The sequence below is a fragment of the Perca fluviatilis genome, chromosome 17, assembly GCF_010015445.1.
Source record: "Perca fluviatilis chromosome 17, GENO_Pfluv_1.0, whole genome shotgun sequence".
Taxonomy (NCBI): Eukaryota; Metazoa; Chordata; class Actinopteri; order Perciformes; family Percidae; genus Perca; species Perca fluviatilis.
In genome coordinates, this window is record NC_053128.1 from 12,684,184 (window position 1) to 12,698,823 (window position 14,640).

At 41.6% G+C, this 14,640-nt stretch overlaps 1 protein-coding gene across 2 annotated transcripts in view; it reads right to left on the bottom strand.

The window, feature by feature from the left end:
- Positions 1-14,640, bottom strand: part of cntfr (ciliary neurotrophic factor receptor) — a 272,275-nt gene that overhangs the window by 37,898 nt on the left and 219,737 nt on the right. For both annotated transcript variants that reach the window (XM_039780625.1, XM_039780624.1), the window contains 2 exons: positions 4,029-4,146; positions 100-266 (listed from right to left, as the gene is read on the bottom strand). In XM_039780625.1, the coding sequence (XP_039636559.1) occupies positions 100-266; positions 4,029-4,146 (285 nt within the window). The remainder of the gene's footprint in view (positions 1-99; positions 267-4,028; positions 4,147-14,640) is intronic.

Sequence of the window (14,640 nt, forward strand, 5' to 3'; positions counted from 1 at the left end):
AAAAAAAACAACTTCAAATGTGCTCAGGGGGAATTTAGTGTTACAAACATCTCATACAACACCACACCATAATAACCCATTACACAACATCTATCTTACCTATACTGGACTCTTCAAAGGAAATGGTGGTAGAGGCTTTCCCCAAGGCGTTGACTGCTGTCACGTTGACTTTGTACGGGTAGCTGGAGAAGACCTCAGGAAAACGTACACGGCAGCGGTTCTTGTGGTCCGGATCTTTCTGCACCTCCAGTGAACGCTGGTTATGTCTGCAGAGGAGGAGAGGCGAAAGACAGAGGGTGGCTTGCTTTGAATTTTGTTACTGACGCAAAAAGTCTCCTACAGCGTCAGGATATTTAGACGCTCTGGGTCGGGACTCTTGGCGTCTCTTGTTTATAGGGGTGAGAACCACCAGAGGCCTCACGGTACGATATCATCACGATACTTATGTCAGGATATGATATTATTGTGAATTTAAACATATATACATATATATTCTGCTTTCATATTGCAATATATTACTTTTTTTTTTCAACTTCAAAATGCTTCCCAATTTCAAATGATGTCCCCAAAGGAAAACTTTGTCTACATCTGGTTAATCTAAAAAGATGCGTTTGTTCATCTCACTTCAATTTTATTGCTGCAAAATGGGATTGTCAAGCAGACAAAGCGACCAACACATACAGTACAGGCCAAAAGTTTGGACACACCTTCTCATGCAATGCGTTTCCTTTTTATTTTCATGACTATTTACTTTGTAGATTCTCACTGAAGGCATCAAAACTATGAATGAACACATATGGAATTATGTACTTAACAAAAAAGTGTGAAATAACTGAAAACATGTCTTATATTTTAGATTCTTCAAAGTAGCCACCCTTTGCTTTTTTATTAATAAGGGAAAAAAATTCCACTAATTAACCCTGACAAGGCACACCTGTGAAGTGAAAACCATTTCAGGTGACTACCTCATGAAGCTCATTGAGAGAACACCAAGGGTTTGCACAGTTATAAAAAAAAGCAAAGGGTGGCTACTTTGAAGAATCTAAAATATAAGACATGTTTTCAGTTATTTCACACTTTTTTGTTAAGTACATAATTCCATATGTGTTCATTCATAGTTTTGATGCATTCAGTGAGAATCTACAATGTAAATAGTCATGAAAATAAAGAAACACATTGAATGAGAAGGTGTGTCCAAACTTTTGGCCTGTACTGTATATATAATAAAAGATTGTTACTTGCCGTCTGTGTATCAATACAGTATTGCCACGGAAAATATCGCGATACTATGCTGTATTGATTTTTTTCCCCCACCCCTACTTATTGACGCTCCAGGTCGGGGCGTACGTTTACTTAAACTGACCTGCGGCACGAGAACGGGACAGTTATCCCCATTTTCCACCCGGCACATCTGTGCTGGGTTCTGGTTTTTACCCGTCCTCCACCATGCGCCATACTACACCGGGAGCGTCTCAGAAGCGGAGAGTCTTGCTGCCTGACTCGCAGATTAAAATGTCTCTACTTTGTACTTTACAGAACAATCACGTGTTTATTAAGATAGTATCCACCTTCCATTCCAAGCACTCCTGCAATTAAACTCCATGCCTTCTCTTTTCTGCTTTTCTGGCATCCTGATTAAAGGGATTTGTAATGTCTATTATGTTTTTCCACCTCCAAGATGTAGCTCTCGTCGTCCACGGTGTTGTAGAGGAGACGATATCGGGGGGGTGGGGGGTGTCTTTTGGTAAACTGACTGGATGCTCTAGCTTTTTCACTGCCTACAGGGCTATCCGAACGGCCCGCGGCTCGCGTGAAAATAGACCTGCCGCGTATCGCTTCTGGGACGCGCCGTGGCGCAGCTGGTGGAATATCAAGCATCGCCTTGAAAGTCCTGTGTTGTTTGACCCATCCACCACCCCAACCAACCTCCTTACCCGGATTTAGGTCTTTCATACCACTCACTACCGTTGTCGCTCTTTGCGTCGCTATGTGTAGCCGAGAGCCACTGACCAACAGTCGGTATTTCACGAGTTGGGAGTGAGAACGGATGGAAATGTAGAAATAGAGTAGAAAACTGGTTGAGCATTTTTTTTTTTTTTTTAGCCTGGGCGGTATACATCAAAGCTGTGGACACCGTTTTAATTCAAACACTAAATATTGCTGACTATATTCCTTCCTGCTACACAGACCAGGCCTGTTGAATGGCTGACATGGACGCCAAAGACACTCTTACTGTTAATCTCTCTATTTTCCTCTCCATCTAATACTTCTCCCTATCCCACTGCTCATTACTATTCAAAGAGAATAATATTAGTGTTACAATATTAATGAAGGCAGAGTCCACATGCTGTGGCGTGAGCTGTGGGACTCTGTGATCTAGGAATATCAAAGAGAAGCTGACCGAGACAGACTCGCCGGGTCTCCATCCACACATTTGTAGGATATAAGGTCTACCTACCGTTAAAACATCCTCGAGGACAGGTGGAGAGAGGTGTTTAACTACAGAGTGAAACCAAAATGATATTATTTTTGTTCTAAACCCCAGATTTATAATCTCAAAAGGATCTTTATCACGGGCCATTTTGCAATATCTTTGGTGAGTACGACGTTAGTGTAACTGATAGCTATGATTGCCAAAATTACAAAAACTGACCTTTTTTTTGAAATAAACCGGCATTATTTTTTTAAGTCAAGTCACTTAACCCTCCTGTTGTCCTCGGGTCAAATTTGACCCGTTTTCAAAGTTTCTACATCAGAAATTTGCATTCTTTCAGCTAAACTGCCCAAAAATAACATGGGTTGTTCCATACGCTCTTTTCAAGTAAAATGAATGATCAGATCACTACTTTCATAGAATTTTGGGTGTTTTATTAAATGGTATGGCATTAAAAAAAACAATGAAATGGTTTCTAAACAGTATCCTGACTAAACTGTGTCAGTCTGTGATTAGCCACTCAGTCGTAACTATTTGTCTAAATAATTCATAAGTTCAGCTTTTTTTTTAACCTAAAAATTAGGCATAATTTTATATAAGTGAGGTTTATTGACCATGAATAAAAATTTTAAAATAACTGAAACAAAGCACTTTTATTTTTAGACTGGGTAAACCCAGCCCAATCTTCCGGCGATTTGACTTCGCCCTGCAGCTCAGGCTGGAAACCTGTACGTTTATCTATCCTGCTTCAGTTACTAATCTGCGGGGACCAATCACAAACTGGCTTATCCACCTGCCGCGCTATTGGCGGGTTTAACACGATGACGACAGAGAAGCGACCAAGCAGCTTCTTGTTTACATTCAACAAAGCCGGCGACCGCAGCGCAGCATCCCGTCGATGCCGCTGTCGCTGCTACGTCACCCGGATCGTTGGTCTGATTGGTTGAAGGACTGTCCAATTGCGTACAGAGTCATTTTGAACTGTGCCCGTTGATCACGCCTCTTGTGCAGTAGAAAATACAGAGCAGACTCCCCAGACAAACGTTCAGTCTTAAAAGATTGATCTTGGTCGGGTGACAGCCAGACTACTTTTTTTTTTTTACCTTCTCTTCCTTCTACACAAACTTATAAAAGCAACTTGAGAACTGAATTCAGAACACCAGAGCAATCCACAAATAATACTTCTTTTTTTTTCCCGGGTAGGCAATATGACAGCACAACATGATGAAATGGTTTAAGGGGGTTACCTTTTCACAACACAACACATTCACAGAATCCTTCCTGGTAGAAAATATAGGAAATCAACTGAACATGATGGGAAATATCAAGGCGGTGCCACTCAATAAAAAAAAAGTCTGTAACAAATAAGTAAGTTTATGTTAGTGGTGAATTCGGTGGTAGTGAAAACAAAAAAAACTAATTTAAAAAAGCACTGAAAAAAGGGTTAACCCGGGAGGACAACATGTTGCATGGTCGACGGCAAGACAACACAAGGGTCAAGGGAAGCCAGTCGCATGTCATACCAATATATAGAGATGATTTAAACGTGTACATCTACAAGTTGCACCCAGACAACAGCAAAAAATGCACTTACTGTACGTCCACTTCAAAGGTGGTGGGGATGTAGGTGGGGTGCAGCTGGTGCCAGCTGCAGTAGAAGCCTTTAGGGTAGGTGTTGGACCGGCAGGTGACTGTGGGATCCCGAGGGGGAACTACAGAGAGAATGAAAACAAAAGAGAGGGCCCCGACAGTTAACTAATACGTACAGTACAGCATCTGAGTAAGAACTATGCAGAGATGAAGAGACATGTAGACATACCAGAGATTTTCAGAGTAATAAGGATTCCATTCATCAAATGCAAAGCAGCTGTGACTAATAACACATTTCCTTATTGAATAATTCATTCTTGATCAAGTATTTCATTACAAACTTCACTGCTGCTCACTTCCAATTAAGCTGCGTCTCTGGTTGTTTTTTTTTTTCTTCTTCCGTCTGGCATGCTTTTAATTTGTTTTCGTTGTGATTGCCTTTTTATTTTTACAACACAAATAAATGAAAGCGTAATTCAGTAAAAGGGGAGTAATTAGGATCGCGTGCGTACTGTACGCGCAGACTGAGATGACTTCCTTTAGGTTTTACAGTATCAGTTGTATTTTCAATAAACCTCAAGCTCAGGCAATCTTAAAAGTGTTACGTCTGACATGTTGAGTCAATTTGTATCGAGAGACCATCTTGTTAGCAAAATGTCAGGTCAGGTTTAACACCAGATTCAATGTATCCCACGTCTGCATGAGTATGTATCTGCCTCATCATATTTTGATTTAATGATTGCGGCACTGTTATGTGTTGTGACTGAGGGGAAACCTTTTGAAATTGACTTTTTCTGCATTGATTTCTTCCCCCTTAGCTGTCTGAGTGTTGGATGTATAAGAAACAGGGAAGTGAACACCCACTGTAGTAGTGGAATATGTGTGGGGTGGGGGAGCAATCTCTGTGACGATTCAATCGATCTAATTTAAATAAATTAAGGAATTGAAAACTAATAAAGCAGAAGGTGATGGAGAACAGATCTGGAGAAATTGGAGAGACAGAGGAAGAAAAAATGTAAAGAAGCTGGGAGGGAGGGAAGATGGTGTGTGGAGAAAGGAAGGATATTGGAGTGGTAGAGCACAAGAAGAATAAAAGAGGTTGGCCAGAAAAAGTGATGTTAGGCCATCTATGGCCTCCTCCAAGATTAGGGGCTTTTCTTCACGACTAGTCAACCGCGCACTCGTCTACCACTCCCTCTTTCTCCCCACAGCTTTTCACCCTTTCACTCGTGTTATTTTCGACAGCACGTAATATACAGTGAGTGTACAGTGTGGCGTCACAAAAACACATTTCTATGTGCGATTTTCTTTACTTTAATAATTTCCCTCCTCCGTATGTGTTTTATCTTCCCAAATTCACCCTTCCTTTCTTCTTTATCTTCCCCCGAACTAAATTGCAGCCATTTCATTTCACACGTAGGCCTTCATTGGTTAGGATTGCTGCAGTATATCACTTTAACAATATGTGGGGATGGCATTGGACTTTCATTATTACATATCGGATATCAGCCAGTCAGTAACATATACTATGATGGGTTGACCGATAACCGCCACATTCACACAATTGAATTCTTCCTTTTTATTCAGTAACGTACAATAGAGTTGAATGGGTGGGACGGGTCATCCTGTATTCAAGAGCAACTAACCCTTTCAGCGTGGACATGGGAAAAACTGCTTGAGCTGCGGAGTCGAGGAGGATCTCTCTCCCCTGTGGGAAAAACGATAGCTCCCAATGTTGTTGCAGAACAGTGCTTCCAGGGTGTGGCCAGAAGAAGAAAAAAAAGGTAATAATTATACAGAACAATGTTAAAAAGAGGCGTCTTTACCTGCTTAAGGCAGCATGGAGAGAAATGGAATATTTTCAAATAACCTTTCCAGCTATTTTTTGTTAAACTCAAGGGACAGTGAAGATGTCTAGATAACCTGAGTCAGGCTGACAAAGTAGTGTTTGACATTGTGTTCTGAATGATGGAGATGGGATGGTGTAACCCCAGCTTGAAAATTGCGCACAAAGTGAAAAGAAAAACTCTGGTAAGATAAAGGCTAATTATTGTACGTACTGTACCATAAGTATTTTATTTTCTTAAACTTAGAGCATCTATTCGGAGTGCATTAGGACTTTCTGAATACTATACTAAAACATGTATTCATTAGATAAATAAAGTGCATTCATTAGAAAGATAAATAGTAGTAATAGTATTAATAGTGATCATTTTGGGTATCCCTGGATTCCCCATCATTTAATTTAGAATATACAGTAAGGGAGCCAATGTGTTTACTTTTTATTTAGAATGCTGGTCATACCATTGACCGGATCAGCCAAATCTGGAAAAGTATTTTGCAGCAAAAAGAGGCAAGAGGGAAAGTGTCTCTATGTAGGATGAAATGTGGAGGAAAGCAGCACAAAAGGAAAGAAGGAAGAAAGGAGGGAGTTACAAAAAGCAGATGGACAATTCAGTGCTACATCACATCTAAGTGCCAAGAATTGCTTCTGCAATGTGTTTTCTTTCTGGAGCTCCAGACAAATATCCAATTCATCAACTATATCTCAAGTATTTCGCTCATCACTGATGATTATTTAAGTGATTCATTTTTGCAGACAGTTTTCAGAGATATTTCAGAGACATAGTTTCAGCACTTAGTACTGTAAGTGTCGTGTGGTGGTTCCTTAGTTTACTCTCGGATGCTAAAATGTCCCTCTTGAAACATAAATGTTTTAGTTTATGATGGCACGGTGGAGATGAATTCACAATAAAAAACATCCTGCCTAATTTTGCAATTGTGATAGCAAAACATCTTTGAAAAACACCCTCAAGGTGGCACACATGCACGCACGCACGCACGCACGCACGCACGCACTTGCCCACAATCAAGAGGTAGGCTTGAGTGGCTGCTATGGGATCATTTCAGAGTCACACACAATCAGCTGTGTTTAAGCTGTCGCCATGGCAACTAATTAGCCTGTCAATAACGTCAATGATGGGGTGCCAGGGACGACATCCAATCACACTCAATTAATCACAGAGACTAATTGGGGCCGTCTCAATCAATTGGCTCCTCATCTGAGAGCTTCAGTCAAAGACACACACACACACACACACACGCACACACACAAGTGAGCTGCAAGCATTCTTATCGGCTTTGTAGAGTTAGCCATAAACAATCAATCACGCCAGCTTATTAAGCACTTGGAGAAGTTGCAAGTTCAACTACAGATCACGTTTTTAGAGAGAAAAAAAGCAGCAGAGGAACGGTTAAAAGAAAGAAAAAAAAAAAGAAAAGAAAAGCTGAACAGTGAAGGAATTCTGGCGTGAAGAGGATGAGCCTAAGTGTGTGTGTTTGGAGTGGTTTATTTGCACTCTGGAGTGTTTACTCCTTTAATTTAGTTCATTTTGCCGAGCGTGAGTGGTGTCAATCAAACCACCGCTGAGACACTTAGGAGGGCAGTTCATTCTGGAGGGCTCCTCCGAGGGGACAGAGGTGTGTGGTGCGACAGGTGGGGGAACGTGATCTGAAGCATCGATATTAAATGACCCCCATAACACAAGGGTGTAGGTGTACAAGGGGACAGATGTTGACATCTAAATGCCAGCTGTTCATCACGGTTTAGAAGCCAAGCATAACCGATAGAAGCAAGGGCGCATCAAAAAGTGGGCCGATGCTGATACAAGTCCATATACTTCCATGTGAATTAAGTTTACAAGCTCTGGATCATAAGTGAAAATGTGGTCACTTATAACCTTAAACTTTGAAAATGCATCTCTAGAGATGAGGTTTTTCTTTTCTTTAATTTTTTAATTTGCTTCATTGCGTTGGAATTTTCTTCGAGCCAGCATTTAGCTGCCATTAGATAAAGTGTAACTTATGGCACTTCTGCACGGTTTCCAATGTTTAGTGCTGCTTTGAACCTGAATGAACTAAACGATGAAACACAATAAACTAAACATTCTGACAATAGTTTACAGTAACAAAAGTTGTTGGTTCGGTGAGTGTCAAAATGGCAAAGACGAGAGAATAGAAGGAGGGAAATAAGGACAGGATGGCAGAGAGGAGGCGAGGAACTGGGAGAAGAGCAAAAAACAAAATAACAAAAGTAAGCAAGAAAAACATAAAAAAAATGGAGAGCAGATGAAACATTCTTTCATCGGATTTTACTAACGCGTCTTTGAAAAACCTTTGGACACACCACACGTCCGCGGGCCACGTGCCCAAAAAGCTGCCGCTCAGTTGCTTCAATAACAATAAAACATTAAAAGCTTTCTTTTGCATCTAATGAAAATAAAGTTTAGTAAGGAAGGAGGAGACAGATCAAGAGATAATGCACCTGTAGACAAAAACAGAGAACAAAGACGGATATGAATATTAAAGAAACTACAACAATAATTCTAATTAAAATGACAATGTGCACGGTGTTTTGTTTATTGGTGAACCGCCCTGCCTGAACAAGTGGCATACAGGACAGCGCTCATGAATAAATGTTATTTGAATTAGTGCGCTTTCATCATCTGGTTTGAATTGCTAAACATTGAATGTGATTTTAAAGATGCCCTTTGTGAACCTCATGAAACACACACCTGCATGTGTGCACATCCGCGCATGCCAAAGCGGTTTGTTATTTTGTGTTTTTTTTTAATGGCCTTAGGTCAGAGACTCTTCTATATCTCTTAAAATTGTATGTAAAACCAAACCAAACCAAATAAATCCATAATAGCCCGCGTTTGGCAACTGATTTTAAAGGACAAATCCGGTGCAAAATGAACCTAGGGGTTAATAACACATGTGCACCGAGTCAACCGTTCTCTGGGATATGTTTTCATGCTAATCGAATGTGACCAGTTTTATCGCAAACCGCTAATTAGCTTATAAAGCTAGACGTCGGGGCATTGGTAAAGTAAAAAGAAATCGCTATTTCTATATCACTAACAAGGCTCAAAATAGCACCGCACTTCCACGGTAGCATAATGAGGGTCCCTACATGTAAACCGAAGCATTGAGAACTTTGTAAGTGTACAGACAGTTTATTAAAAACATAGTTTAGAAAGACAGCAGTGTTCACGTATACAGACGGGCGCCATCTTGGGAAAACAGTCACAACCAGTCAAACGACGAACACCATGCCTGAGCTAGGTTACTGCTTACTGGTTGCACGGCGTTCGCCGCTCATAGCTAATTAGCGGTTTGCGATAAAACTGGTCACATTCGATTAGCATGAAAACAAATCCCAGAGAACGGTCAATGTGTTATTAACCCCTAGGTTCATTTTGCGCCGGATTTGTCCTTTAAAGCAGACATTTTATTAAGTGCAGTTTATCTCTTTAAAGTTCCTGGAACCACATTCAAAATTCCATGTTTTTTTAATTTTTTTATTTCAAATGTCTATTCGATGCTCTTTCACTCTTTACATCACAGTGAAATGTCAGTTGGAAAATATCTAGTTTTGGAAATCTGACGTCCTTCTGGGTGAAGCAAATGCTCAAGGTTTTAATTGGTTTGGAAAGCATTAAGTCGCTGGCGAATCACAGGGGAGTTTTAGATCAGGAGGTGGAGGGAGGAAATGAAGGAACTTAGATTGTTAATAGGCACATTTATGCGTTTCATATGATGGGAGCCATTAGCTTGGATAGGTTGTATTTATGTGCACATATTCTATATTTTACAGGAAGAGAATATTGAGTAAAACATGTTTTCAGTATATAAAAATGCATCAAGTTCTGTTATATATACATAACATATATAAAATGCATCAAGTTGTGTAATATGTATATAGTATATATACAGTATATTAGCCTGGGTAAACCCTGATGAACTTCCGGCAAATTTGAGATTTGCTCTGCAAGTCAGTCTGGCCAAGAGCCCATTCAAGCCCATTTCCAATGTCCCCAAAATCGAGGCACCAATCACAACCGCTGAGGCGGGCTTTACACCAATCACAACCGCTGGGCTTTACACCAATCACAACCGCTGAGGCGGGCTTTACACCAATCACAACCGCTGAGGCGGGCTTTACACCAATCACAGCCGTTGAGGCGGGCTTTACACCAATCACAACCGTTGAGGCGGGCTTTACACCAATCACAACCGCTGGGCTTTACACCAATCACAACCGCTGAGGCGGGCTTTACACCAATCACAACCGCTGAGGCGGGCTTTACACCAATCACAGCCGTTGAGGCGGGCTTTACACCAATCACAACCGTTGAGGCGGGCTTTACACCAATCACAACCATTGAGGCGGGCTTTACGCGACGACGATAGCGCATCGACGGCGAGCAGCTTTTTGTTTACATTCAACATGACGGCTACCGAAGCGCAGCGTCACCCGGATCGTTGGTCTGATTGGTTGAAGGACTATCCAATTGCGCCCAGAGGCATTTGAGCGGCGTCCGTTGGTGACGCCCCTTTGGAAATGGGCTGTCAATGGACCTTCCCCAGACCCACTCTCAGTTACAACTGAGAAGAGTCTGGTGTCAACCAGGCTAACAGTATATATGTATATATAACAAAACTTGATGCATTTTGATATACTTTTTTTTTACTAAATTGTCTCAATATATACAGCATATATGATGTAGTTAGTCCGTGCCTTGCTCTACATAAATTGATATTGTAGTTCTTTCACTCTCTTGTACTCTCCCTATAAAGGCATACTTTCTCTTCTTCTGTCCCACTATTCTAAACCTGTCACACAAAAATTCTGGATCTTGCAAAAGAGGATCTTTTGTCACAGGAAAGCGAGCACGGAGGCACACACACACACACACACACACACACAGAAATGTGATGAGGGACAATGACATCCAGTGGCCCGGTTGCTAGGCTGCAGACGCTGTAGTAATTGCTATTTGGTTGTGTTCGTAGCCTCCCTGTTGCTCTGTGTGTGTTAGTCCGTATGCGTCCCTATGTGTGTGCAGACATTCATGTCTTTCGGTGCTTGTGTGTGTATGTAGTTGATGCTCTTGCTATGACAACAAGGATGAATGCCTTTTCTTCCAATTTCTCCATTCACTCTATTTTTTTTTTTCCTTTCTTTTTAATACAAAATCTTCAGCTGATGATGTTCAAACGGTCTGGAGCGTCGTTGGCCTTGACAAGAACACTAAATAACTAAAACCTTCCTGGGTCATTTAGTTTTTACTTTCATGCGAACAATTTGACAAACCAAACCAAACTTTGCTGAACACAGTTAAGTGTCAGAATAACAAAGCGAGGGACTGACACTAGCGAACAAATCCATCCACCTATCGGTCTGTCTGTCTATCATGCACATCTCATTTGGTTTAACGATCACGTTTTTCATATTAGATATCCTAGTGGGAAGATCTGGATCCTCTTGGAGTCTGTGGCGCTCTGAATGGCGTAACCCGTTTAGGCAGATGGCTTTGGTCTCTGCTCGACTCGGCCTGCCAATGGGGGCTCGCTGCATTTTAGATTACCTTAGTCATGTGTCATGGGAGAAGGAGCAATGTAAATAAAACTGTAGGACAAAGTCAAAGAGAGACAGAGACAGAGACACTGTGGTGCCTTTTTGTCCAGACCAGCTGCCGTGGCTAACGGTAATGTAATTGTGGTGTAATATTTGTACCCGGTGCTCTGAAGCTATCCCGAAGCATAAAAGAACATGTGTGTGTGTAACTGCGTGAGATTAGTGTGTGTGCGCGCTGTAATTTTATGTAATTGATTTGAAAGTGCATACATTTGCCTGCACAGTATGTGCACTTGCACGTCTCATTAAAAGTTATGTGTATATCTGAGTGCCAAGTTATGAGTATATCTGAAGAGGGCCTTCAACCCATTGGCATACAGTTTTGTTTCCTTCGTAGTAGCTTAGCTTTGATTGCACATCATTTTATATACATTTGCCTAACATTCAGCAGGGGCCTCTTTGAAAACATTTGGATGTCTAGGTTTGTCTCGGAGACATAACAAGCTGTGCGCCCTCTGCGTGTGTTTGGCAGTGGGTGTGCCCTTTATTGCAATGCTATTTGATTATGCAGAACTTCCGGTCGTGTTTACACAATTGCTGACGTTAACTTACTGACGCAGGGCATACGAATTGAAACTCAACACTTTTTGATACTTTTCTTCACTACCTATCTTCTTCTCGCCCTCCCATCCACGCTCTGCTCTTCAACACGAGGGAGTGAACAGAGCGAGTGCACGCACACACACACGCACGCACGCACGCAAGCATGCACGCACGCACGCACACACACACACACACACACGCACACACACACACACATTGCACACAATGATTTCAGGAATGTCTCTGGGCCAATTGGAAACAGCCGTGTGTGAGAGATGAATGAATGAATGAAAGGAGGATGAATACCTTATGAGAGCATCAGGAGTTGATCAGTGAGAGAGAGAGGGACAGAGAGAAACACAAAAGAAAAGAAATGGAGCTGTGTAGGGGGTTTACAGTAAATACATACATTATCTGTTAAAAACAGCGTTATCATAACCAATAGAAGTGATGGCAGAATCTTCTAAAGTAAGACCCGAGCTGTAATAAACGGGGATGATGCAGTGAAAAGGACTGCGGGGAGGTATGAAGGGAAGGAGTTGTTGAAAGGTTTGCATTGACCCGCACAGCTCTGGAGTTCTGACACAGGAAGACGGCCATTATACGTGGACACTTAGATCATCCCCTCCCCGGCCTGTCTCTCGCTACCTCTCATGCTCACTTAGCCACCTGACATCACAAATCCTTCTCAAAGCTCGGGGAATAATAACAGCTCCTGTTTCACAGGAAATAAAAAAAAAGGTCCCCCCCGAGGCGACTTCACACCTCTAAACCAGATCTCACCTCAAGCACTTGTTTTGACTTTTCAACTGCTTTCTTCCTCATTCGATGGAAAAGGTGGTATCAGATGACCAGTTTTGATGAACACAGACTCATAGATTCACTGTGCGTGTATAAATCGGAGTTTTGACGTGATATAACACAACGGTGAAATGGAAAGTTTTTCATACCAAAAGACTTCTTTAAGCATCCTTATTGTAAACTGTTCACTGTTTAAAATTGAATAAAAATCAAATAACATAGCTGTGAAGATCAAACTGCGGCATGGGAATCTGAATGTTTGTTTTTTGAGAGAGACGGCCATTATCTCCTTGCTTGAGAGCTAATTATTTAACTGCCCACTGTTCACTTTCCACCTCTCTCTCTCTCTCTCTCTCTCTCTCTCTCTCTCTCTCTCTCCCTGTTTCCCCTCTCAATCCCTGCCATTTTCAACTAATACCATTCATTTCTGGCTTTCATTACCTTTTTCTCTTCATCTAAACTGTTTAAAATTCATGCTAATGGCTGGTTCCCATTCTAAAGCAGGTGGGGAAGGGCTCCATATAGAACAAGGGAAAAACAAAAACCACACCAAAAAGCCAAAACTAACTTCAGAAAAAGGAAATAAACGTGTGTTTACTGTACAGTCTACTTCTTATTTAATACTTGCTTAACTTGCCCCAGACCTCTGCACAAACTGGTAGCATTGAATCCAGAAGCTTAAAAGAGGCCAGGCATTCCTTTCATGGTACTTCACTCTTACCATATTTCATTATTATTTGTCTTGACTGCGCAGTGAAGATTGCCAGGAAAGTTGAGAAACAGCACAGTGCCACTTACTGTATGAGTGATTCATTCATTTAAAAGTAATCTTCTTAGTCGAATGGGGAATTGAATTTTTCCAAGCTGTAGCCTCACATGCCTGCACCTTTGTTTTTTGTCACATGCATTACGGCAACAAAAAAAGATCTGGCATCAGCCATAGGGTTGGGTACCTTTCGCATCTGAACCAATACCACTATCGGTACCGGTACCTGGAATTCAGTTCCGGTACCCAATGGTACTGTTTTCGGTACTTTCCCTCTGTAATTACAAAAAAATATATATTTCAGTTGTAAAAATAATTCCAAACCTATTTACTTAGAACATTATGTTATTTATTTAGAATATTTTACACTGACAGAAATTAAACACAAACAAAAATAAAACCCTAAAAATCTAATAATTATTCTACTTTTATTCTCGTATTTTCATATTATTCTATTTTAGCCTGTTTTATTTTCATCATGACTCTGCTCTTTAATGTTTCATGTGAAGCACTTTGAATTGCCTTGTTGCTGAAAGGTGCTGTAGAAATAAAGTTGCCTTGCCTTGCAACCTCAGCCTGTCAGTCAGTCCCCAGGGCACCGAAACCACCGTTGTGCCTGCTCAACACATTCTCACACCCAACTCGTAAAATAAGGACGTTCGGTCAGGAGCCTTTCTCGTTCTTATTTGTTAAAAGTCTCCTTTAGCGTCTCATGTAAACGTGCTTGGTCGCCACTATTGCCGTCCCTTTTTCGTTCCTTTTGACGCGCTTGGTCGGGACGGGTGAACGGAATCGCGGAGGTTGGGTTTAGGAGAAAAACAACGGGGAAAGGACGCCTCAAAAGCCGGGAAACACACGCCGGAGACGGGGAAACAAAACGCCACACGCGGGGCGCGAACCCGAGTCTCCTGAGTGAAAGTCCAGTGTTTCACCCATCCGCCACCCCAACCACCGTCCTTACGCAGCAATTTCCCCTTACATACCACTCGCTAAATCTCATCCGACTGCGGCTCTCCCCAGTAC